The following is a 25210-nucleotide window of genomic DNA, read 5'->3' on the forward strand; positions in this document are numbered from 1 at the left end:
TGCGAAACTTTTGAACAACTGTAGAGAACTGGACGTTAGAATGCTATACGTTTCATCGGGACTCTGAAGTTTTGATTGCAATACCACTTACAGTATTTTCAGAGAGCCAAGGCTATCAAAGATCCCTTGTGAGAGTGACGAAAACTTGTTCTCTGAAAGATTTCTGTAACAAAAGGGGTGAATCATCAGGATGAACCATTTTAAATGGACAGTGAGGTTAACATACATATGATATAGATATTGTATAAGACATGTCCTGTACATTGTGTTTTGGTTAAAGAATTGTTATGTGAAACTCAACACATTTCTGTAATACTCTGCAACATAAATTTCTTCACTGATGTGTTATATCTGATGTGAACCTTCGTGAATGATTGCCTTTATTCAAATGGGATCTATTACCATATGCAACTAAAATCCCCATGACAAATAGTTTGTGTTTTTAATTTTCCCTTTATACCCTTGACATCACTTCTATTTGGGGTGAAATCTGTCCTAATTGTTGTTATAATTGAAATGACTGGATGAGTTATAATCTCCACCTTCACCTGGTGAGGACGACATTCACTAATATAATCTGCAGCTGTTCATGAACCCATGGGAAGTCAACGATAACATGCTCATCTAACAACACCTGTTATGAGTTTTAGCATTCTGGGAAGGGTTTTAGGGCTAATGAATCCGAGCCAATTACCTTTCTGTCCTTTTAATTGGAATCTAATGAAAATAATGGCAGTAAATACAGTTTCTTTATTTACAGTGAGTAAAAACATCAAAAATCACAATTCAACACCAATACATAAACACCAACACTTCAGGTCTAAAATTAAACTTCTGCCACAACTGCCAATGGCAAACTGAGAAAAATCTCCAGTCCAGAAACATTTCTTGCCAGTCACGTAAACTCTATTTGGCTAAATATTTTGTTTACAAAATATTTTTATTACAATGGGATATTTTTTATATTGCATTTTACTCAATGTATGAGAACAATCTCTCTCTCTACATAAGGGCTTGTCCTCACCGGGAAGATTATCGTCTGCGTTTAACGCCTCGTGACTAAACAAAGGGCGTGTGCACACCGACGCGCAAAACGGCAGGCGTAAAAATGCCTCAGGCTCGGTTTTTTTTGACGCACCGTAATTTCAAAAGTAAATCAAATAAAGCGGAAAACTTTAAGGCGGACGTCCGTTTTTCATCTAAGTGCCAATAAATGAATTTCTCGTGACTTAATTATTTAGGTTGTTGTTAATACGTCATATGTCAAAGAGCATACGGGTCACATGACCATAAAACATGGTGGATGCAGTATGTCCGAAATGTATTCATACTACTCACACTCATACTATATAGAACGTACTGTTTTAACGGCTGATAGGTAGGTACTTATTCAAATTCAGTACTGTCACAATACGCGATTTCGGACGCAGCCATTGACTAAGATGGATTCTTCTTCTGCGTAATAAGCGAATGTCAGAAGCATAAAGTTGCGCAGCGCCACCTTGTGTACGGGGGTTTTTCTGTTTTTCATTACATGGCATCTATGTCAGGGAGTGAATTTGCACGTTCACTTGGCTTATCACCAGTGAAAATTGTTTGGGTATGAATGCCAAGAAACGTCTCGAAAAACGCTGGTGATAAGAGCGTGCGATTATCGTCCCATTGCGTACAAGCTTTAAGAGTCAATCTCTATCTCTCGGTTGAACTGCACCTGTCACAAAAGATCCATATTGTGATTCACATGTTTGTGGCTTAATGCAAATTTGATTCAACATGTGTCATTGAAGTCCTGTAATAGTTTCTGCTGTTAAAGACACACAAGCAATTATAGATGCTTTCTTTACCCGAACCATTTGTACTTCTTGGATCAAAGTTTGAATTATACTTTATAAACCATCATATATTACTAAAGTTAACAGCCAACTGGCATTATTCATCAAGGCCAGTCTTTACTCACATTGTATGCTTGGCGAGTATTAATTTTGGACCCTGGAAATGCTTATTTTTAACTACGTTAAACTATAATGAAGCCATCAATTTACAGAAGAAATAAAAACAAGACTTACAGTTTAATGAGGTTCGAGAGACCTTTAAAAACGTCCACATGCAGGCAGCCAATCAGGTTTTTCGACAGGTCTCTGTGAAGTATGAAGGATAAGGGAACATGTTATGTTTAAACTGGTTCACATACGGGTATCATACAAGTCGGTTGCCTTGGTTTGTTATTCTTAAATGGGTGATTCTGACAAAATCTTGGTTTCAAGATGTCAAACAATTTTCTTAAAAACACTCGCACACAGACATTCATTTTTTATTCAAAGGTGTTTGAATTATGTATTTGTATTTTTTTATATCACAAGGTGTGACGAGTTTAAAAGCATTCACATTTTTTACTGATAGTTTAACACAATTTTGAAAACAATTTTTACAAAAAAGGCCTAAAAAAATCATCATTACCAGAACCATTTAAAACGGACAATCCCATAGCATGTTTTGCTAAAAAAACATGGTTTTTAATCAATCATACATAAGAAAACATTAATGAATTATATTTTAATAGAAAAGTATACATGTAACTTTTTTTATGCAGAAAACTATCTGATGAAAAAGTCAGGAAAAACCCAGACAAGATTAACTAGAAAAATATAAATTAATCTGTAAACCCATTTAAAAGATACTGGTACTGGTTTTATTCTTCAAATAAAATTTACTTCCGGTCTGTGTTTTTATATTGTATAGTAACTGTACTAAATTAAATTAAAACTACTAATCAGTTACAGATTTTAGGTTGTGGGTTCGATTCCCAGGAAACACACTGACTTTTTTTATATAAAGACAACATATTTAATAATTGTCTAAAATAAGAATAACGTTGGATGTATAAATCTGAACAGCAACATTTTCAATACAAAAGTATTTCTACTGTACTTTTCATTACATCTTTGCAAAAACTACTTTACAAAGCCCAGTGAGTGAAATAAAGGGAACTGTAGTAAGAAAAACTCACTATAAAGATGAAGGATAAACAATTCTGGAAAGTATGCATGTAGCAAGAAAGAATAAACAAACACTTAGAAATAAATATGAACACTTATGAAACAGTAATAATTTTCAGTGGACTTTTAAAGTTTTTGCTTTGTCTTTTTGTTTCTCTGAGATTTTCTGGGGACCCCCTTGAATCTTCTGGAGGCCCCCGAGGGTCCCCGGACCCCAGTTTGAAAACCCCTGCTCTAGATAATGTTCAAGGAATGCATTTGCAGATAACATTTTCTAAAGGTTCAGGACAATTTGACACTTGCTCTTCCACGTCAAAATGATGGAAAAAAATAACCTTGGTAATAAAAAGGAAATATTTATCATGTGCACGGTCTGCAAAGGTGGCATGATAGCAAATCCTTTTCCAAGAGAGCTGCATACTTTTCAATCTTTTTGGCCAAAAAGCAGTTTATATTGGCAAGCAGCGAGTCAAAATAAACAACTGGGCCAGAATGTGCATAGAGAACGTATATAACCAAAAACTCGCCACATACATACTCAACATACTTCACACCACACGAAATACAGAACAAACTCTACACCCTTTTTTCTTCTCTCCAAGTGTTTCACTTTCAACAGTTTGCACAAATATACATACACACACACACACACACGCACACACGAAACCACTGGCATGTGTTAAAGTAGATAGCATCAGGCATGCTGTGTGGAGTACGGTCTGGAAATCGTCCATTTGGAGTGAGAGACCGCAGAAAGATGAAGTCTTACATGTGCGGTTGAGGTAAAACGGTTGAGGTTTTTCTTCCCCAAATCAGACAACATCCCAGAGGCAATGACGTTTGCTGAACGATGCACTGTACACAACATGAATCCGAATGATACTTACAATCGTTTGAGGGCAAACAGTCCATAAAACGCTCCTGGTGCAATATGTGTGATTATGTTGTTCTTTATGTCCCTGTAAAGAGAAACAGTTTTAGACGGCGAACATAAAAAAGCACATGAAAACTTTATAGTTCATTTCAAAGGCACAATTCGGACATGAACTAAACAGTCAACCCAACCCTATAATAACAGGTTATTCAAAACTCAGAAAACATGCCAGTGGGTACAACAGGAAAACCTTTTGATGCTTTGACGAGCTGTAGCTAACAGCAAAGCAAGCACGGACTGCTTAATAAATCGTTTGTTTAGCAGTGTAACGTAACATTCGACATCAAACACTCTTCAGTGATTTAAACGATTCAATTCAGGTAATGCCCTAATGTAATGTAATGTACGATTTTAAATGTCAACTGCGGTAAAGAAAAATACTCCCAGAATGCAACATAAGGGCTGGACTCCAGAGTTAAAAGAGTATTGTCAGTGATACCCAGGGCCCACACCTGCGCTAGTCGACCGGCCCTGTTCAAAACACTCATCACAGAGTTCCAGCGTCAAAGGATGGCGAACCCTGAAAGCTTCTTTGATGTCGTGCCATTTGCGGTTTCAGGGTGGAATAGTGTAGCACAGAATACACAATATGGGGACAGGAAAAAGTAGACTATTGACACGATTGATTATAGGATTTTGTTTGGAAACGTAACTTGAAAATATATATATACGTAAAATGTTAAAATGTTACAATTCAAAAAAACAATAGAAATATTTGTTAAATTGTTTGTATTTCTAGTTCACCTGCTACACAACATTTGACACTTATGCACGGTTTCACAGACAAGGCTTAAAGGAACAGTTCACCCAAAAATGAAAATTCTGTCATCGTTTACTCACCCTCGAGTAGTTGCAAACCTTTACACATTTCTATGTTCAGTTGAACACAAAGAACGGTATTTGGAAGAATGTTAGCAATTATTAGTTCTGGGGCACAATCGAGTAGGAAAAATTATTCTGTAACCTTTTGTTCTGTTGAACACAAAAGAAGATATTTTAAGGAATTTAGAAGAGCGAACAGTTCTGGCGCACTACGATTTTATTTTCTATATCATTTTGGGTGAACTAACCCTTTTAAGGCTCATCCCAGACTAGTTTGAGCTGTCTTAACTGAAACTAACTTGCCCTGACATCTTAAAATATGATATACCATTGTTTTGTTATACCATATACCATAATGTTTATAATATCATAATTGAGCTAAGGCACAGTCCTTAAACTAAGCCTTAGTCATGGGGAAATTAATCATTTTAATATTCTGAAAATAATGAATTTTTAAGAATGATTAATTTTACAACCGTTTTAAAACGCATAGCACTAACCACATGGCTATAGGCGCTGACAATAACATTTTTTTTTTTAATTTAATTTATATATTAATTCATGTTAGCATTTTCTTGTATATTATTTGTATTAAATTACACTAAAACGACTTCTTGATTCTTTGCGGAGGTCTACTGGAAGTTAAAGGGATAGTTCGCCCAAAAACGAAAATTCTGTCATCATTTACTCACCCTCAGATTGTTCCAAGCCTTTATACATTTCTTTGTTCTGCTAAATACAAAGGAAGATATTTGGAAAATTTTCAGTAACCAAACAGATCTCATCCCCCATTGACCATAGTATTGATTTTACCTACTATGGCAGTAAATGGGGAATGAGATCTGTTTGGTGACTGACATTCTTTCAAATATCTTTCGAGTTCAGCAGAACACAGAAATTGTATAGATTTGGAGTAAATGATAACAGAATTTTCAAGTTTGGGCCACAAGTTTGGGTTTGTTTATGTTGTTGCCACTGAAACCGTCGATACAAGTCTTCATTAGAAATTATTCTTAAATGGACACCGGCATAATTTTTAGTCATGCAAAGAAATGACTATTCAAGAAGTATTCCTGTAGCTCAATAGAGTATTGCGTTGGCACAAAGGTTGTGGGTTCCATCCCAGGTTACACACCGACATAAAACTACATCTTGAATGCACTGTAAATCTCTTTGGATAAAAGTGCCTGCCAAATGCATAAATGTTATTGATTTGCTTTGACTAACAGATTGTAAAGGTTCTCCATACTGTGAGAAAATATTCTTTTCAAAATAGTGGCAGCGGTGAATTTCTTTAGCACACAACGGGCAGTTCTCTGAAGTGGAAAGGCAAACACAAGTCCCAGGAGCTCCGCTCACAACTCTCTTTACACAAGGGCGGGGGGGGGGGGGGGGGCGAGCACAGGAACGTTAATTTAAACTCTTGTCCACACCTTCCCAGAATCCACCAAGACCTTGACAATCTTAAAACGTACGTGAAGTAACATTTCAACCTGAATATCGTCACCTTAAACAATATTTCTGTATAAACTGCGACAATAAAGAAACCCTTCATACGGCGAAGCACAATTTTGCTTCACTCCAGTCATCAAGAGCGTTTATACCACGCTCATACACACAGACACAGTGACAAAGAGTCACAATGCGCAGAATAAAGTGTGAATCAGACTGCTGACACGTTTGGCTTCAGCTGGATTCATTACAATGACAATAGCTCTGAGCAAAGGAAGAGAGAGGCACACAGGGAGCTCCATCGGCTTCAGCCAAAGACCCCGATCGCACCGCCATGCTGTCAAAGTCAAAGATGAATTCCTCAGACTTCCAAAGCATGACAAGATCAAAGATGTTTACACTTGTACGCGTTATGAAGACACGTCCATAGCTTTTCATCCCTTAAACAAGACCCTTTTCTCAACTTTAAAAGAGCAGACAATTCATCCAGATTATAAACAGAACAAATCCATCTTCATTACAGTGAACCAAGATGAAGCTTTGCACCTGGTAGAAATGCTAAATCGTCCTTTGAAGGCCTGCCGAATTCAGGGTTTCACCACAATCAAAACTGGCCATCGGTTTCTTTGGAAGCCTGATGTGATTTCTAGATTTTACTCTGAGGTGACTGGGGCTCAGGATATTCAAATGAGGGTCCATGGGGTTTGTGAAACTGTATGAATATATGCATTTATAAGCAAGGTATAAAATTGGCCAAACGTCCATTCTCTAACTGTGTGGAATAGTATGTAAAATAGCTCATAAATATTTAGAGGGCTGGGCGATATATATCATGGTTCACGCTAATTATATGTGTCTAAATCGAATCGATTCGATGTTTTATGCACAGCTCTTCTGTGACCTACGGCTCTTTGATCAGTAGGATGTACTGCTCGATCTAAAATCACTACGAGATTGAGTCGTTTATAACGTACATTTGAAAAAGCAACACTCGTCAAACATCATCACTATAAATATACTTTATTATCATGAAAATACCTGAAAAGGTTTGAAGAACAGCGATAGAATATGACCACTCGCATTTCCTGGAACTAATTGTTCTTCTTCTGTTTCTCATATTCGGAGTTTCTGCGCAAGAGCGCCCTCTGGCTTTCGGATGGGGCAGCATTTAACCGTAAGTCATCGAGAAACTGAGAGCATAAGAATCGCACGATATATTTGCCCAGCCCAGTAATGATCGTCCATCATTACCCCATTAAATTACTTGGAAAACACTGCATTTATTAACAGGCCGTTGACTGTTTACCCTGGCGTAAAATACGTTAACTTTTGATATTGATTAAATGAAATGTTTTTAATGAGATCTGAAATAATGTCATGGAAAATACACCATTAGAAACACTGGTACATTATGTGTTTTTCCAGCTCTGAGGAAAACAGAAAACTATAAATGGACTGCTTCCAAATATGAACCTATTGCCAAGTCCGACAATACGCAAAGGACTAAATTCTTACAGAAAATTCTTCTAGGACAAGTGTAAACAGTTCATGCAAAAAAAATGAATTTTTCATGTCTTCATGTCATGTCTTTATTTACTCATCCTGGTGTTGTTCAAACCACCATTTGCTTTCTTTGTTCTTCGTAACCAGAAAACAGATTGTGTTCAAGTTTTGATTTGGGTTTTTAGGTGGAATTGTTCAACGTTGCTTTTTTGCCTTTTAAAAGTTCTACAAGAGAGGTCACAACTCTCTACTACTGCAAACAATAACCCAAAACAACACTTTTTACAAACAAATCTGTGTTTTCATACCAAAGAACAAAGAAAGCCATTTGTAAGTAAACAAACTTTTCACATTTAGGTGAACTATTCTTTCAAATGTCAGTCTCTTCATTCAAGTTCTTTAAACAACATAGACGTTTCATCGGACGCACACGCCTGGCCCAAAGTTATGTTATATTAATATTAATCTATATTGTATTGTATATTAATTGAAGTAAATTAAATTAAGACTACTCAACAGTTATTGATTCTTTGAGGAGGTCTACCAGATGTTAAGTTTTGACTGCATTCGTTTATGTTGTTGCCGCTGAAACCGACTATATCAGTGGTTCTCAAACTTTTTCGTTGTAAGGCCCCCTTTGTGTAGAGTGCATCGCTTTGCGACCCCCCAAATAAAGACTTATAATGTTAAATTTAACATTTTTATTTAAACAAAAACATATTCAGTTATACAATGCTGAAACATTTGCTGTTTGATTGCATAAAATCTATGATCAATTTCTATATTTCATAAAATGCCACAAAATCTGTGGCCCACCTGGATCCATATCAGGGGCCCCCAGTTTGAGAACTTATATAATGTGGAGAAAACGTCTTTTCGGCAATCTGCGTGATATAAGTCATAAACCAGTAGTAAAAAAGAAAGCGCACACATAAAGAGCAACGCCAAATACAGCATTTCAATGTACAGTGTCTAAATTGGGCCACGGCTAGAGGGCTATCTTAAAAAACCTGAGCAGCACGTCCACACCAAGTGACACTGTATTCCCAACAGAAGCAGAGAGCAGTAAACTGATGCCAAGATCAGCCAATTGTGTTCGCTGAAGGCAACAGCTATAATTAACTTACACTTAACCGGCCCTTCACTATGACCTCCTCCTGACAGCCGATGGTCCTTCACTGGTGCCACAACTGCCATTACATCAATGTTTCCTTCCCACTTGGCAACACTATGTTTTCTAAGTTACAAAGAGTAGCAGCACAAGTCATTAAGAGAGAGGAATAAAAGGCACAATGTGAACTTACAGTCTTTCCAGTGTTGTCAAACCGATGAAAGAGCCATTCAGAAGTTCCTGGATTTTATTGTTGCTTAAAATCCTGTGAAGCAAAAAGAAGCTTATATTAAAAACGAGGTGGTTACACATACACAAAACCGTGCACTTCCATTACGCATTTGTATGTCACTACATTCATATGGCGCGAAAGCAAACATGCTCAAATTCAGTCATTCTCATAACCCTGGGCTTACTAGAACTTGTTTTTATCAAGCACGTTCTTACCAGATGACTTAAAATACATTGCACAAAGTACATCACTGCCGGTGGCATTACAAATACCAGGACAGACAGCTGAGAACTCATGAAACATACAGCGCCCATGCTCACTACAGGGATCTTCAACTACTTTTCTTTGAGGGCCAGATTTTAAAAGTATAAATAGGATGCGGGTCAGTTCTTTTTATCATCCTTATTCCTTATATATTTTTGTATTTCTGTTATTTACTGCATTTTGTTACTTTTATGCTGTTTTTTTGTTGCTGTTACTTATAGGTCATATATTAAAACATGCACACAAATATTGCAGTATTTTTGCCTTTTCATGATATTTAGTTTAAAAGGGATATTGTCTTTTTAGTTGTATTTGATATTCCTTAATGTGTTAGTTCACCCAAAATGAAATTGCTGTTAATTTACTCACACCCAGTACATCCAAAATGTGGGTGGCATTGTTTTTTCAAGAAGCAGGTTTAACCCCATAAAATTAAATCAAATTAGCTAGCTCAAAACTCAATAGTAACTCAGAACTAAACATGTACTTTACTACGCATTGTCCTAAATAGACTTGAAATACTTAATCTACTAACCACTCTTATTAAATGGTCTAAGCACGCTTGTGTTCTGGTGTGTTTTGAGTGACTGATTTGATGGGTTCAGTCAGTGAGTCTCGAGAGTTCAGTGTTTGATATAAGAGTTGTTTCAACAAAATTAATCGGTTCAAATGAGTCATTACGTCGCGAATCAGACATTAGCGGACATTTGACGCGTTTGTTTTTCACAGCTGTTCAGCTGCGATTCAGGTAAAAATATTATTCGAATGCACAACGTAAAACATGGATTCTGTCTTCCGACCTTGCTTTTGATTAACGTGTGAGGGAGAGAGTTTCTCATTTGGTCGCACCAACTTACAATTTGGTCTCACCAAATGTGCGCAGAACGATCGGAATATGACATCCATGTTCTGCGAAAGCGTTTTAAAAGCATATGGAGCACTCTGTCCTGCGGTGCTTTTATGCTGTTCGGTCTGCGCAACACCGAATGAATTCAAACACACACTTAAGTTTGGAGACAGAGGGAGTGCACAAGCTCTCTTTCCTGCACTAATCACAAGCACGTCATTCACTACTCATAAATCACATTAAATGTTCAAATAAATCTTTTAATCGTTTAAAAATTAGTTTAACGCACTCGCACCACCTCGCAGGTTATTAAAAAACGGTCGCATTTGTGAGCATTTTGGTCGCAGTCAAGAGCCCTGAGAAGATATGAAGATATTTGGTTGAATTAATGAAAGTCAGATTAATAAAGGTCAAAAACGCTAATACATTCAGCACGAAAGTAATCCCTGCCCCTTGTAACGTTAAATTAGCGTCTTGTAAAAAGCGAATCAATTGATGTGCAAGAAACTGACGATGTTTTTGCATCTTCAGGTGAATTCCAATCGCATTCATGCGCCCTACGCACTTAAAAGGGCGCAGATCCTTTGTAGTGCAAGTTCAGGAAGGAGATGAACAGCTGTTTTTCGTAAATACAGCTATTTTCCATACATAATGAATGGAGTGGTAAAAAAACAACACAGTTTTCCCTTATCTGAGACATCCATTCACGTGGAGTACACTTCCTGCAGTTATTTTCAAGGGCACAAGACGCGTTTTGGAACGCAACTTACCGCGTACACAAACCGATTGCCTGAGGCTGTGGATTGTCAGTTATAACATTGCAAATAACATTAAGTCCTTGGACAAACCAATCAAATCACTGAATAAGACGTCAGTATTTCGTTTTGAGCCGTGGTTAATACTTTTGTATTGAATGTTTTGGACTTTCAAAGATGTGCATTTCTTAAAGCACACCGTTCTTAAAGTCTCTCCGCTTATTTGAAATGTTAAGGCGGGCCAGGTAAAGATGATTGGCGGGCCGCATTTGGCCCGCGGGCCGCCAGTTGACTAGCCTGCTAACAACATCAAGTTCCTTGAATTACATTTTGAATTTAACTTCAAATACAGCAACACATTGATCACTTTTAATCTCATTTAGTTCGGGTATGTCACGTGACATGTTCCCTTACAAAATTAATTATACAGTTAAAATCAAAATAAAAACATGGTTACTGCAAACTTTTTTAAACACAGAAACCATGGTTAAAACACCATAGTTACTATAGTATAATCAATACATAAAAAAACATGGTTACTACACTTTTACCACAGAAAAACCGTGGTTAATTTTCGTAAGGGATTGCCATATGATATTTTGTCACGAGACTTGCAAGAACCAATGAGATTTGATGTTTCAATTTTACAAAATAAGCCCAGGATTGTGTGCAAGCAGCAAAGCTCAGCCCTTATTGGCTGAGATGATTATCAACGGAGCGGAACCCTGCTGGCTGCTCGAGCACATACCAGATCATTTGTGTTGATATAAACTGTTTTGGCATTATACACAGCCTCTTCCACCTTACAACTGATATAAAACAGAGCAAACAGCTGAAACAAATCAATAAAGCATCACATTTATTTAACTTGGCTTTCATGCATATCTCCTTTCTAGGGCCTGCTTACTGCGAAAATCAAACTAATATAACGATCTATGCGCTATCATATCATGAACTTCAAAAAATGGGTTTTATGTTTCGTTTGACATGGAGCACACTGCCGAATAGGGTTTGTTTTTGTTTTCTACAGCCTAAAAATAAGGGTAAATAGTAAAGTAAATAGTCATGTTCATTCCAGACACAACACCACGAGTGTTTGTGGACAGTTTCACCGGATGCGGGATCTCTGGAAGATTGTTATTATTACTGGCTGTTGAGGGGGGACTTTATTACAAGCTTGGCCTGCTGAGACCGCCCCCATATTTTCCTGGCTTTGAGAACACAAACAGTTCCTAAGCTTTCTTTCTCACTTTAACAGATTGTAGATTTTCAAACTCCAGATGGTCAGAGCATCGAGGAAGAGGTATATCAGATCTGTCACAGCGCTGAGGAGACGATTACAGAGCCAACGCCAAATCAAATTCACCCTCTTCATCTCATAAACCGCATTCTTCGCTTATTGGGTATTATTCATCTCTAAATGACTCTAAAGAAAACAAAATGCTAGTCATTGTAGTTTTTCATCAAAATGTAAGAAGTCACTTGATCCCTGAAACAGCTTTCCATTTCAGATGATGTCACCGAGTGTAGTTTCATCCAAAAGGTGCCCAAAGTTTTTTTTGAAGAGGTGCAGCCTGCAGACCTTCACAATCGAATGAAACCTCCAGTAAGGAACAGCCACTTGTCACAATGAATGACCAATGGATAAAATCAAGTCCTGTCATACATTTTGTCTCCACAAGCATCCCGTTTAACTCGTAAACGTATCACATTACAGAAGTCACATTCAGTATAATTTTACTTCACAGGAAAATTAAAAAAATGAACCACGCTTTAAATATAGCAACCATTGCTTTTTTATTTTCTAAAAATGGTGGCAAGAAACATGGTTACTACACTTTGACTACAATAAAACCCTGGTGAATATTAGTAAGACTTTACTAGGGACCAATCCATCTTATAGAAATCGGTCACTGTTATCACAGGGTTAAACCTTACTAAATACACGTGACGTGATAAAGGAAATTGTAACAAAGAAATAAACAAAGTTGATGAATCTTAAGGCAACAAAATGTATTTATACTTCCAGATTCCAATACACGTCCTTTATGTGGAATTTAAATAAATTCATCCACCACAGTACGACTGAATAAAAGGTGAGCAATACTACGAAATGAGTTAAATAAGCCTTTCATTTTAACTGGGAAATAAATGATGTCACATTGTATCTGACGGTTCTCTCATATCACATTAATCCATTGCACTTACAGTATTTGTTTACATTTTCCTTCGGGGCAACTTTAATGATGACGTTCAGCACTGGTTCCCTGCCATGAGAACAAATATGCTGTTTATAGGAAAAACATTCACACACTGCCTCGTGACTCTGAACAGTCAAGATAGACATTCACGAGCACAGCGATCTCTCTTTCCTCTCTCTCTCGTGACTGGAATGTATATTTCCCATGATAATAACTGACACACATCTTCTACAAATGTAAGCCTTTGCATAAGTTTAACAACTTCTAAAAGGTTTTCGGTTACACTTTATATTAAGGTACACAAATTCATTATTGCTTATTAACATGCATATTGGTTAGTATGTGTAAAGCGCATATTAATGCCTTTTTCTGCATTACCTTATGCCTTAATCCTACCCAATACCTACACCTAAAAACTACCTTATAAGCAGTAATTAGGAGTTTATTGAGGCAAAAGTCCCTAGTGTGACCAGATTTTCTTCTGAATGTACATTATTTGTTTTCTGTAAAAGGAAGTAGGCCTCTATATCTTGGGCAGGACATATATATACAGTACAGTGTCACACCAAATGATTGGCCATTAACTGATCTCAGACCTGTGATAAACAACTCCGAATCGTATATCAGCGGACAGGACGTTAGTCTGACAGCAAACATTCAAATTAGTGTCTGGCACCCGCAGGTCTCCCACTGCTGGAGACAGATGCAAGATACAATCTTATCTCAAATTCTGCTAGAACATAATACCAAAACTGAAGTGAAGTTGTGGGTATACCAGATTTGATTTGATTAGATTTTTATAGTATTAATTAACAAATGTGCTGTTATAAATGAACAACAATCATTAATGGAGTAAGTACATGAACCATTGGTAAAACTGAACCACTTACCACAGTTCGCAATAGTAAGCTTCATCATTTAAAATAAAGCTTAAATTATTTCATTACTATAAAGAGTTTCATGTTAAATGTGTTCTTAAAACACACGGATAAATACGTTATAGGTACCAATTCAATTTCAAACCAAGCTGGCGATAGTTTGTAGTTCTTTTTTCGTCAAATGTAAATAAAACTTTATACTGCTTTAAAACTGAAATCTTTGAAAAAATGCTCAGCAAGATGCTAAAAAGGGCATCAACGGCCAATATCAAATACTGAAGATAAACCATTTTAATTATTAGTTTCATAAAGGCTAATATACACTACAAGACTTTTGCTCAGATTTTCAGTCTGGACTTCAGTCAGGTGCCAGTCTGCAGATTTGATCAGTTAGTGTTTTTCTATCTGAAACTTTCAAAAAGTCTGCAAGTGATGTCTAGTTAAAAAAAAATCTGTTCAGATTTTAAAAGTGTTGTAGTGTATTCCAGCCATAAAATGCGAATACAATAGGCAAACATACATAAACCTGCATTTACAATCACTCAAAATCTCATCTCTAATCTCAACACTTGCTTTCATAAAGAAAACTAATAACAAACCTTGCAAATGAAAATGAATAAACTCACTCCCCAATGTTCCCTTCATTTCAGCCTTTCATTATGTCAGCTATGAAAGGTACTGTAAATGTAATCAAGAAACTATTTAGGAATATTTAGCAGCTTGTCTGAAACCAATCCCGTGCCCAGTTACTAAAGTTACCAGGTGTGCTTTGGGAAGAACAGCTTCATCCAGGTGTAGCTTTCAACAGTTCCCTAAGAAACATAAGCTCTGTAACCGGGCTCACATAAAAAGACAGCTGCACATTATATACAAACACACTATCCTATTACAATAGATAAAGAGATAAACAAGATCCCAAGTACTAAGAAACTAACTTTACTAAAGACATTTAGAGGATACAGAAGTAAATAACAGTAATGACGGACACAAATCCCATTTCAAGTATAATAGCAAATTGAATGTTTTAACAAAATGCTAAAATATTAAAAAAGAAACTAATGTGCAGAAGTAACACCGAGATCAATTTCCATCCATTTCTACCCCCACAGGAAATTTTGATTTACTCACAATGGGGGTCTGATCTCACATATGTGATGTGTTGAGCGTAAGAGATGGGATACAATTTATTCTATTCTTTTCTTAAGAAATAGACAACCGTTTCATTTTCCAGTCATTTAACAAGGTGTTTAATGGGGGAGTCAATTTTAAACACTGGTAAAATGAACCTGCAGAATCCACATGTGCGTGTGGAAAAGGGTTTCCAGTAACAGGTTGCGGGAGGTGATTGGTTTTCGGAGGTCAAAGGAGGTCACAAAAAGCAGCAAGTCTCCAGCCATGGACAAGCACAGCCTGGCAATGCAACATTCAGTCACAATCTGCCTTATGTCAAGCCCTCCATTCAAAGCCCATAAATACTCCAACCAAACCGAATCTTTAAATATCCATGTGAAACCGAGACACGTACACGTTTCGCTGAGTATTGTAATGTTAAGACTTCCGGAGTCGGATAACTTGACACTGCTGAATTTTAATTACACTTCCGACTCAAGGGTACCAAAGCTTCACAGCAGTATGATGTTGAGAAAGTTCAAGTTTAATCGAGTTCACATTATAAAGCGGTTTAAAACAACTGCACTAAATCTGTCAGCACTGTATTCTATTGCTTTGTTTATTTCCCCACAGGTCAAAGTCTTTGCTTTTAACCTTTCCTCCCTTTCAGTGCTCTGCACTCTGCACATGCACATGAAGAACAACCAAAGTAGCATTCAGGCATTCGGATATGCCTGAGGTCCATCTCTGAAAGACACCATCACGTGGCCTGCTTTTCATTTAGAACCCAATAAGGCCAACCAACAGCCACACATAAGGTACAAAGGGAAGCAAACCCACTGCAAACAAAAAAAAGATAAACCTCCACAGACAGCAAAGTGCATATACAGTATATGGAAAGTGCCGGTGCCATTACATTTATTAGAAATATATTTAACAAAAACAACAACACCTTGAATGATCATCATAATCAAACATTTTGAAAGCATGGCACCCATTTCTAGTCTTCTTTTGCATGCATTTCCAGTAATTCAACTTACATGCATTCCTCCATACATAAATTAAGTGCAGATGAGCAAACAACTAATTAAGCATAAACAAAAAATAGCACAGAACCTGATGGATTCCTGCCCTTTCCGTCTTGGATAAAAATAGCTCCTTTGGAAGGTATAACAGAAACTTTTAGTGGTTTTGAAACCGTGACCTCTCCAAACCGCGGTATACCTTGGAACTGGTATTCGGCCCATGCCTATCTAGGACAAATTGACAACAATGCTTTTATGGCAAAATGTATCTGAGGCAAACCGAATTAAGCAGACAGGGTACTACTTAAACATACCTGGATAGCGTTCAACTATACATTCATAAACATCAACTAACAACCAACAATTTATGCCAGATTAGATGAAAGAGTATAGGCCGTACACCGATACCTGCTGAAAAACAGCAATGGAAACAACCTCAGAACTTCTAATGGGTATAATGGTTAGGCTGCTATAATGGGAATTGTATTGGTTTAAATGGAAACTTTGGGTCTTTGTGGGTCTCTACTGGTAATGTATTTGTGGTATGTTATTTGGCAGATGGGAACCAGTAGAACACCAAACACACCGGAATGATACCCCAAATACTACACCCGGGAAGTTTGTAACGGTTTTAATGGTGAAGCTAATGGTTCATGGTGGTGTTTGCAATGGAAACCATTACCATTTGTAATGACGTTCTTCAGCAGGGATTTTAAAAAGCGTGGCAACAGAGGTTCAAATAGATTTGTTTATAAGGGCATTTTAGAGATCGTAAATGACAGTGCATAGTAGTTGGGTGTTGACTTACAGAGAGACTGTCCTGTTGGGAAATGATTCAGGAGCAGGCACCTGATGGAGCTCCATATTACTGCAGACCACCTTCCTGTCCAGCGTGGCGCCGGAGCTTTTCCCTGCGTTTTTGGAGCGCTCATCATAAGATTTACATTCAGATGCTCCCAAAGAGTTCACGCCTCCGAGCAGCACGAAAGCCAAGAAAAGGACGCAGGCGGCACCCACCGACATCACGCCTTTCTGGGTTGAAATGCACACGCCAAGAAGAGGGGATTCGATTTGCGTATAAATAGCCCTGAACGCCTCGCGTCGTCGTTTTTATCTAAACACGGCCTCGCGATGTTTGCGACAACAATTCGCCATGAAAGTCACACGGCACAACGCTTCTTCTAAGTCATGGTCGCAATACCGACTCGACCCAACATTAACAATGAGTCCTGTTGCAGTTTATCATGGCTGGCTGTATGCAGTCCACGTTAAACAGACGAGGTCGAACATCCTCCTTTGTTTTCCAAGAGCTCCATTTCTTCCCCAGCTTTTCAACACGCGTCGAGTGCACGGCAAGTTTTTTAAGCGTTTCGCGGGAATCGGCGCCAGTGATATGATGTCGCACAAACTCGTTACATTTTCTTTGTTACCAGTCGGCGTGTAGATCTCGCCTGTCCACTCGAGACAGCTGCAGCCATCCCGACATAACAGCGAACTCCTGGAAATCCGATCAACACAACTTTTCTGTGCGCGTTTGACTCGCTACAGCGAGCTCCGGAGGAAAGCGAAAAGGTTTAGATATGTTAGTTATCCTACGATTCTCTAAAACGGATCGTGATGATATGTCTGCATGCCGAACGATACAACCACATCTGAGAAACTGAAGGCAAAGTTGCTTTTAAAACTTGTGGTTGCTCCTAATAGGCTTTAATGCAGCCACTGATCGTGACGGTGAACGCGCTATTCGAATAATACAGGCTGAAAGTTTGTAATCCAGAGGCGAAAAGTGCGGTCCTGGAAGTCGGTGAGACGATAAATCCGCAAATATATTCAGTCCATTGAGAAGTGTTGTGTGTTCCCTGCGCCCGGGGCTCCAGGTTCCATTTCCTCCAGTGACGTCATCGCTGGTTGGTCTGAACGCGAGTGCCTGCCGCTCCAGGGATTCCAGTCCATAAAATGATACATGCAGCTGCTCTTGTCTTCGACGAGTTTGAGTTTCACTTGAACGTTAGTACCGGAGGCCCTGTTTTTTTTTAATGAAATTATCTTTTGTTGTGCGTTTTTTTTTAATGCAGGAAATATATCTAAATGTACACATATTCTTACAGTTGCCTTTTCTTGGGATGTTTTTACTTTTACATTTTTCAGTAAGCATTTTTAGGTTAAGAGAAAATCCTTGCTTGCACTTGTCTTAGTTGAAATTATGTTAGTAAAGTGAACTAAAAGAAACTGTGGTAAATTATCATCAACTGATGTATAAAAAGACAACTTTATAATTATACACAGCAAAATCGCCAGTGTTAAAAAGGGCCAAATTAACTCTAACAGTGTTTATATAATCCACACTTTGAGAGTGTTAAATTAACGATGCCTATAAAATCCAGGCGTATTATGATTTCAAAGAAATGATCTCACCATGAAAACTTTCAGACTCGTTTTAAAAAAGAGTCCTATGGGACATCATTAAGGTGACCTTAAGTGTGTAAAATAACTTTATAATAATGTCAAGTCAATAAAAAAGGCAGTTAATAAGTCACCCTTTGGCACGAAAACACTTAAAAACATTTTCTAATTTTATTAAACATCTTGAAATAAAACTTCAACATTTTCTAATTCACATATCCTGACTTCAACAGGGTTTTTATTACATACAAATAAACGACATTATATATTGTTCTTTTAACACATGCATTTGTCGCATTGCATGACTATTTAAGGGAGTTCAAAACAACAGGAAAATAATGAAACTTTTTTTCGTGAACAGTGAACTTTTTAAAAAGTTTCTTATTTGGCCCATTTCTCTATTTCTACATTAAAAGTTTCCTTTAGGTTCATGGCTCCAATTACAAAATTGTAGAACAATACGGAGCACAATAGATCCTTAAGCCATTGTGTAAGGTGCAGATTTGTTTTTTGTGGCCCTCACAAAAGGGACTCTTCACACAGCACTACAAACAAGTTATGACTGGTTGGCAGTAGTAAAAAAAGGTATAGACGGCCTCCTTCAAAGAACAATAGGCTACAACACGTGTTGTGAACTCTAATGGGGATGTTTTTGTTTTTTAAAGGAACATCAGGCTTTCTCAGACTGATGCAAGTCAAAGGTATTTTCACCTTGGTTTTTATTTTCTATTAACAATATGAGCCTTACAAAAAAAAGAGTTAACATTGATTTACCTAAAACACATCTTTCTTATTAAAACAAAAGAAATATGTCACCAATGAACACGAAACTTTGTTACCATGTGCAAAACCATCAGATTTTCTGTAACTCGCTTAAAAATCATCCTCAAATAGTTAAGTTACGCCCATGTGGCGAGTCTGCAGCGAGTAGCACTCGAGTCTGCGCATAGCTGTCAAGCTTGCGCGATGACGTCACACGCAGGACGTGCCAGGCGTACAATTCGGAATTTGAGGCGGTGCTATTCGAAAGTAAAAGCAGGGAATAAGAGAACATAAATTACTCGCAAGCTTTACTAGTTCGTGAATGCTGCGAAGCTTTCCTTACGTGCTTTAAAACATGTCTGCTTTAGATGTCAGCGCATTTCCACGCGACTTTGCGTGGGGAGCTGCGACAGCTGCTTATCAGATTGAAGGTAAATTACAGTAACATTTACGCAAGAGATTAAGATAAATATGCTTTAATGTAGCGTTTCAGACGTCACATTTACGCTTAGTGCAAATAATAGGAGTAAAACAGCTAACTTACACCAAGTACCGTGATATTGACACAAGTTACTACAATTTATTTGTAGCACCATTGTAGGCGAATGCATATTGCAAGTTTGTACATAAATATGTGATTAATATTCATTGCACTTTGAACCATATCATAGTGTTTCATCACTGTACCATGGTTTAGTTCCACCACAATAACCGGTGTTTAACCATGAATGGCAATCAATCTGCCGAAAAAACATGGTTACCACACTTTTACTATAATAAAACCACTGTTAGTTTTTTTTAAAGATTTTATTTGCTGTTGTTGCAGTATTACTTAAAGGGATAATTCAACCAAAAATGAAAATTCTGTCATCATTTAATCACCTTCGAGTTGTTCCAAATGTGTATAAATGTCTTTGTTCTGGAATTATGCTTAGAACCAGACATATCTTGTCCCCCATTGACTCCCATAGTAGAGAAAAAACAATGGTAGTCAAAACTGCCCCAGAACTGTTTGCTGTCCAACATTCTTCAAAATGTCTTCTTTTGTGTTCAACAGAACAAAAAAAAAACGATTAAGTAATTTTTCCTACTATGGGAGTCAATGGGGGTTGAGATCTGTTTGGTGCATTATTCCAAATATCTTTCTCTGTGTTCATCAGAAGAAAGAAATATACTGTAGACACATTTGGAACAACTCGAAGGTGAGTAAATGATGACAGATTCGTTTTTGGGTGAAGTATCCCTTTAAATTCCCAAAGCCAACACTTTCCATAAACCTGCATTTACTTTCCTAACCGATCTTGCAGGTGGTTGGAATATGGAAGGTAAAGGGCCGAGCATATGGGACACGTTCTGTCATGCTAAAGGAAAGGTGTTTGAAGACCAGACTGGAGATGTAGCCTGCAACAGCTATCAGCTCTGGCAAGAGGACCTGAAATGTGTCCAACGGCTTGGACTTTCCCATCATCGCCTGTCCATGTCCTGGTCACGGCTTCTTCCTGACGGAACCACAAGTCACGTGAATCTGAAAGGTGTGAGATTCAAAAAGGTCTAGTAGTTGGAATGTCTCCAGTACTTTCGTTGGCAAAGATAAGAAATGAGAGAATCATAAGAAATGTATTTGTATATGTATAAGGGAAATATACTTGCAAACACTTGATGTAAAATTCAGTATTAACGGAAAACCCTCAGAACTAGTAACTTATGAGCCACATAAGTGACTAATAAAAAGATGATGCGAGTAATTATGTAAATAATAAGTAAAGCTTTATTAACTTAATTACAGAGGTATGAAAAGTGATACAGAAAATAATATTGACGGTAAGATTACAAATAAGAAAGTGCTGTGGAAGTGAACGCTCTTCTGACCTCTGTTAAATTAAATATAAAATTATATTTTCTAAAAATGCATCTCACTTTATTTTTTTACTTTCAGGTGTGGAGTATTACAACAAAGTGATCGATGACTTGATTGCTTGTAATGTTACCCCCATGGTCACGTTGTACCACTTCGACTTACCTCAGGCCCTACAGGACTGTGGTGGGTGGAAATCAACGGAGATCGCAGACATCTTTGAAAGTTATGCCAGGTTTTGCTTTCAGACTTACGGTGACAGAGTGAAGCTTTGGACCACTTTGAATGAGCCCTATATTTGTGCCAAGCTAGGCCATGAGGATGGCATCTTTGCTCCTGGGATCAAAGAGCCAGGAACATCAGCCTACTTGGCTGGCCATAACATGCTGCGGGCTCACACCAAGGCCTGGCATTGCTATAACTCGCATTTCAGACATTTGCAAGGAGGGAAAGTATCCCTCAACCTAAACACCGATTGGGCAGAACCGTTGGACCCTGGCTGTCTTCAAGATGTTGCAGCCACGGAGAGATACATGGCATTCTCTTTGGGATGGTTTGCTTGTCCTGTGTTTTGCACAGGGGATTACCCAGAATCCATGAGGGCCAAGATCGAAGCGGGGAGCTTGGAATTGGGATACGGCCCACGGCTACCTCGGTTCTCGAAGGATGAGCCGTCCCCTCTGGGCACAGCTGATTTCTTCGCACTGAACTACTACACAACTCGAAAAGTGAAAGATCTGAAGGGTGCTTGTAAGAGCGGCGAGCTCAGTTTTATTAGAGACCAAAGTGCAGAAGCGGTTATAGATCCCTCGTGGCCCATAAGTGGGGTCCATTGGTTGGCTGTTGTGCCTGATGGATTGCGAAAGCTGTTAAAACATATAAATGTAAGTACTTCCGTTTCAAAGTTTTGACACTATAAATACATTTTTTGTTAAAACATGGTGTTGCCAACCTAACCAACACGTTTGCTTATTCTTTAGGACACTTACACCAGTCTGCCCATCTATATCACAGAAAGTGGCTTTTCGCAGATAGGGCCGGTTCAAATAGAAGATGATGACCGGTGCCATTTTTATCAGAAGACACTGCAAGAAGTAGGAAAAGGTAACACTGACAATTTGTGTAGGGTTCATAGGTAGCGTGGCATGTAGATTTTGCGGCTTTGATACATAAATAAATAGAAATAAACAAATAGAAGTGCATATAGTATGGTATTCAAATAATAGCAAGGAGCTCCAGTCTGAGTTTTGTGCCTGTTTTCCAGCTGTCAGTCAAGATGGAGTGAATGTAAAGGGATATTTTGCCTGGTCTCTATTGGATAACTTTGAGTGGGCAGATGGCTTCAGTGTGCGCTTTGGTCTGTTTCACGTGGATTTCTCCACACCTGAACTGAAGCGGACAATATACCGTTCTGGTAGAGAGTATGCTGCTGTGATATCCAAACATCGCACCCAGACCAAATCAAAGACGGTTTAGTGGGTTTTTTTTAAAAAACAAATCATTGTTTTATCACCTGACGATGCTGTCATTGTTAGGCAATCATATTGATGTGAAAAGCAAATCACTGCATTCTTAAATTTAAAGGGATAGTTTGCCAAAAAAAAAATGCAGATCAGTCATTTACATATTTTTTTTTAATAAGAATCTTTCATTATGATTTTTCGTTGTATTGTAAAAAGGAGAAATGTTTAAGGAAATATCTTCAGATTTTGAGTAGATCAATAACAATGGAAACATAAATACAATTGTTGTAGATGGACTTCTTTTCCATCATCACAGAAGAATGTCACAGGTAGAGAGTAGTGTCTCAATGTATTTTGTTGGTCTATACTGCCCCTATGTGGCCAAAAACTGTATAGCTGGACCAGAAGTTTTATAATGGCTTGTATATTTTTTGGAAATGTATAACTGCAAAGAAATGCAAAACATGACTCCTACAGTGTCTGTAGGCATTACTGAGACTTATTTTTAGATGCACATGAAAATGTGGATGTAAATATATTATAATCTCACATCAGCCAATGTAATATTCATGCAGAATTACACTTTAAGTCACTTGCACATGTAAACTCTTTTGAGATTGAGGTTAGCCGAACCTAATGGAAGCCATGAGAGGACATGAATGAAGATATGAGAGTGTGTTTTACTGTCATTTTCACCTGCTTGTGTTCTACCGCTAAAGTTCAATACCACATAAATCATTATTGGCCTCTCTAAATTCATAAAGTGAAATATAAGGCCACAAATCTTTAAAAAGAGACACTTTAGAGGAGAAGGGGGCTCGTAATCTTGTTTATAGTGTTCTGGTTGTAGTATTGAAACGTTAACGTTTCAGTTATTATTATCTTGTGGATTTTTCAAAGGGCATATGAGTGGTGTTTTCAGTTTTAATTGTTCAATTGTTCAGAACATGATTTATTAAGGAGCACGGGAAGACCAACCGCATGTTCCAGTCAGTTTTGAAAATAAATGATGTTATGCAGAAAGTTGCTTCTGACTGCGAATTAGTCTAATTTATATTAACATCCCATCACATTCAATGATGGACAATTGTACAGATGACAAATTAATAGAGGCACATTTTCGTTCGAAAAAACTTCACTTGTTACATTTTGACAGACCTTATGAAATATTCAGCAGCGAGGGAACTCATTAGCCTAATATAAATTAACTGAATAATTTAGCTGCTAATTAACTATTTCCAAATGAATTATATTCAAAAGTCAGAACTTTGTCCTAGTCGAACATCCTGCAGTTCTCATTGTCTGTGGAAGTATGTGATGATTGATATGGCTCCAGTATTAGGGGAAGAAGCCCAGCAGGGTATGAAAAGAGATATCAGAGATAAGGCTTAATGTATAGATTTTCTCCTTAACGTAATTGTGTAATTTGGCGTTCAGAAATTGACTTGAGCGTTACTTTTATGGTACATTAATGCTATTGTATTCACTTTTAAAGTGCCATTTTAATAGATAGCCGGATAATAATACATACGGCCGTGGAAAAAATGAAGAGACCATTCCAAATTTTCATTTAATCTTTTCTATATGTATTGTGGCCATTTCAGTCCAGTGTCTGTTGAACTTCAACACAATCAAACCTCAGGAGTGACATAAAGTCATCCAACAGCAATGTGAAAGACTGACAGCTTGACAAGACATGAAAACTGTGATAAAAATCAAGATTTATAAATTTTCATCTTTTCCTAAATACACATAGAAATATAACTGTTGTATTGCATCATAGTAAATATAAACTTGTTTTCTTTGCAGTATTTGAGGTCTGAAAAAAATGCTGAGCATCTTTTCTGTTATTTTGACCGGTTTCTCCAGTTTTCACAAAAATACTCATTTTACCCAAACACATACCTATAAATAGTAAATAAAAAAAAAAACGAAAATGGTCTGTTTTTTCCACGGCTGTATATCTTAGCAAGTCTACAAATCTCCAAAAGGTTTTGATCTCACCAAAAAAGTGCTCATTGGTGGCTAAATGCTTTTGATAAAATAATAATCCGATTTTTTGGATTACATTTTCAAATGAACATTAATTCTGAATAGACGTTCAAAAGAATTTCTGTAATGTTTAGTTATGTCGAGACCATGAAATAGTCATAAATGATTCTAAATCGCAACAAGCACTCTGGCAGCATGTGTCCTTTAGCAAACCTTATCAAGTGTGCACAGTCGGTGGATTAAACAGGTTAATAGGGTCATGAATTCACCGGTTTCTATACAAAACGAACAAAGAGCTTTTGTTGCTTCTGAAATGTCTGTTGATGAATATGAATTTAGAACATTTTAATGAAATATTCAGGCATATGTTGTTTATTTCTGCCTCTTAACACTGTTTTGCATTTTCATTGTATCTGTCATGCACCAGCTGGATCCCCAATATATGCTGCATGGTTTAATAATATTTATAGTATTTAACAAAAAATATAAATATTGTAAACATTAAAAATGACATACAATTATAATAAACTTCTCTACATTTACAAAACGAAGATATTTTAAAGAACGTTGGTTACCAAACAACTTAACAACATTGGCTCTTACTG

At 37.4% G+C, this 25210-nt stretch overlaps 2 protein-coding genes across 3 annotated transcripts in view; one reads left to right on the forward strand and one right to left on the reverse strand.

Moving 5' to 3' along the window:
- The window catches only part of adgra3 (adhesion G protein-coupled receptor A3), a 40759-nt gene extending 22110 nt beyond the window's left edge, over positions 1 to 18649 (reverse strand). Inside the window, exons 1-5 of the mRNA XM_057335778.1 lie at positions 16939 to 18649; positions 9012 to 9083; positions 3884 to 3955; positions 2067 to 2138; positions 92 to 163 (exon numbers count right to left, since the gene is read on the reverse strand). Coding sequence (XP_057191761.1) covers positions 92 to 163; positions 2067 to 2138; positions 3884 to 3955; positions 9012 to 9083; positions 16939 to 17153 — 503 coding nt within the window. The 5' untranslated portion in view covers positions 17154 to 18649. The remainder of the gene's footprint in view (positions 1 to 91; positions 164 to 2066; positions 2139 to 3883; positions 3956 to 9011; positions 9084 to 16938) is intronic.
- Positions 18650 to 19099: 450 nt separating this feature from the next.
- LOC130555513 (cytosolic beta-glucosidase) lies at positions 19100 to 23883 on the forward strand. Of its 2 annotated transcripts, none has more exons than XM_057335800.1 (5): positions 19100 to 19234; positions 20603 to 20827; positions 21232 to 22034; positions 22131 to 22254; positions 22415 to 23883. In XM_057335800.1, exons 1-5 carry the CDS (start codon positions 19174 to 19176, stop codon positions 22624 to 22626), a joined length of 1425 nt encoding a protein of 474 aa, XP_057191783.1. In that variant the 5' UTR covers positions 19100 to 19173; the 3' UTR covers positions 22627 to 23883. The 2 variants fall into 2 exon arrangements, with proteins under 2 accessions (XP_057191783.1, XP_057191774.1); XM_057335791.1 differs by lacking the exon at positions 19100 to 19234 and adding an exon at positions 19289 to 19726.
- The last annotated feature ends 1327 nt before the right edge of the window (positions 23884 to 25210 follow it).

This window comes from Triplophysa rosa, linkage group LG1 (genome assembly GCF_024868665.1).
Source record: "Triplophysa rosa linkage group LG1, Trosa_1v2, whole genome shotgun sequence".
NCBI classification, from domain to species: domain Eukaryota; kingdom Metazoa; phylum Chordata; class Actinopteri; order Cypriniformes; family Nemacheilidae; genus Triplophysa; species Triplophysa rosa.

Excerpts from the sequence above, each read along its gene's own strand:
- LOC130555513 (XM_057335791.1), top strand. The coding sequence starts at position 19,651 with ATGTCTGCTTTAGATGTCAGCGCATTTCCACGCGACTTTGCGTGGGGA. Across the intron at positions 20,828-21,231 it reads AAGTCACGTGAATCTGAAAG|GTGTGGAGTATTACAACAAA; the intron begins GTGTGAGATTCA and ends TTTTACTTTCAG. Across the intron at positions 22,035-22,130 it reads AGCTGTTAAAACATATAAAT|GACACTTACACCAGTCTGCC; the intron begins GTAAGTACTTCC and ends CTTATTCTTTAG.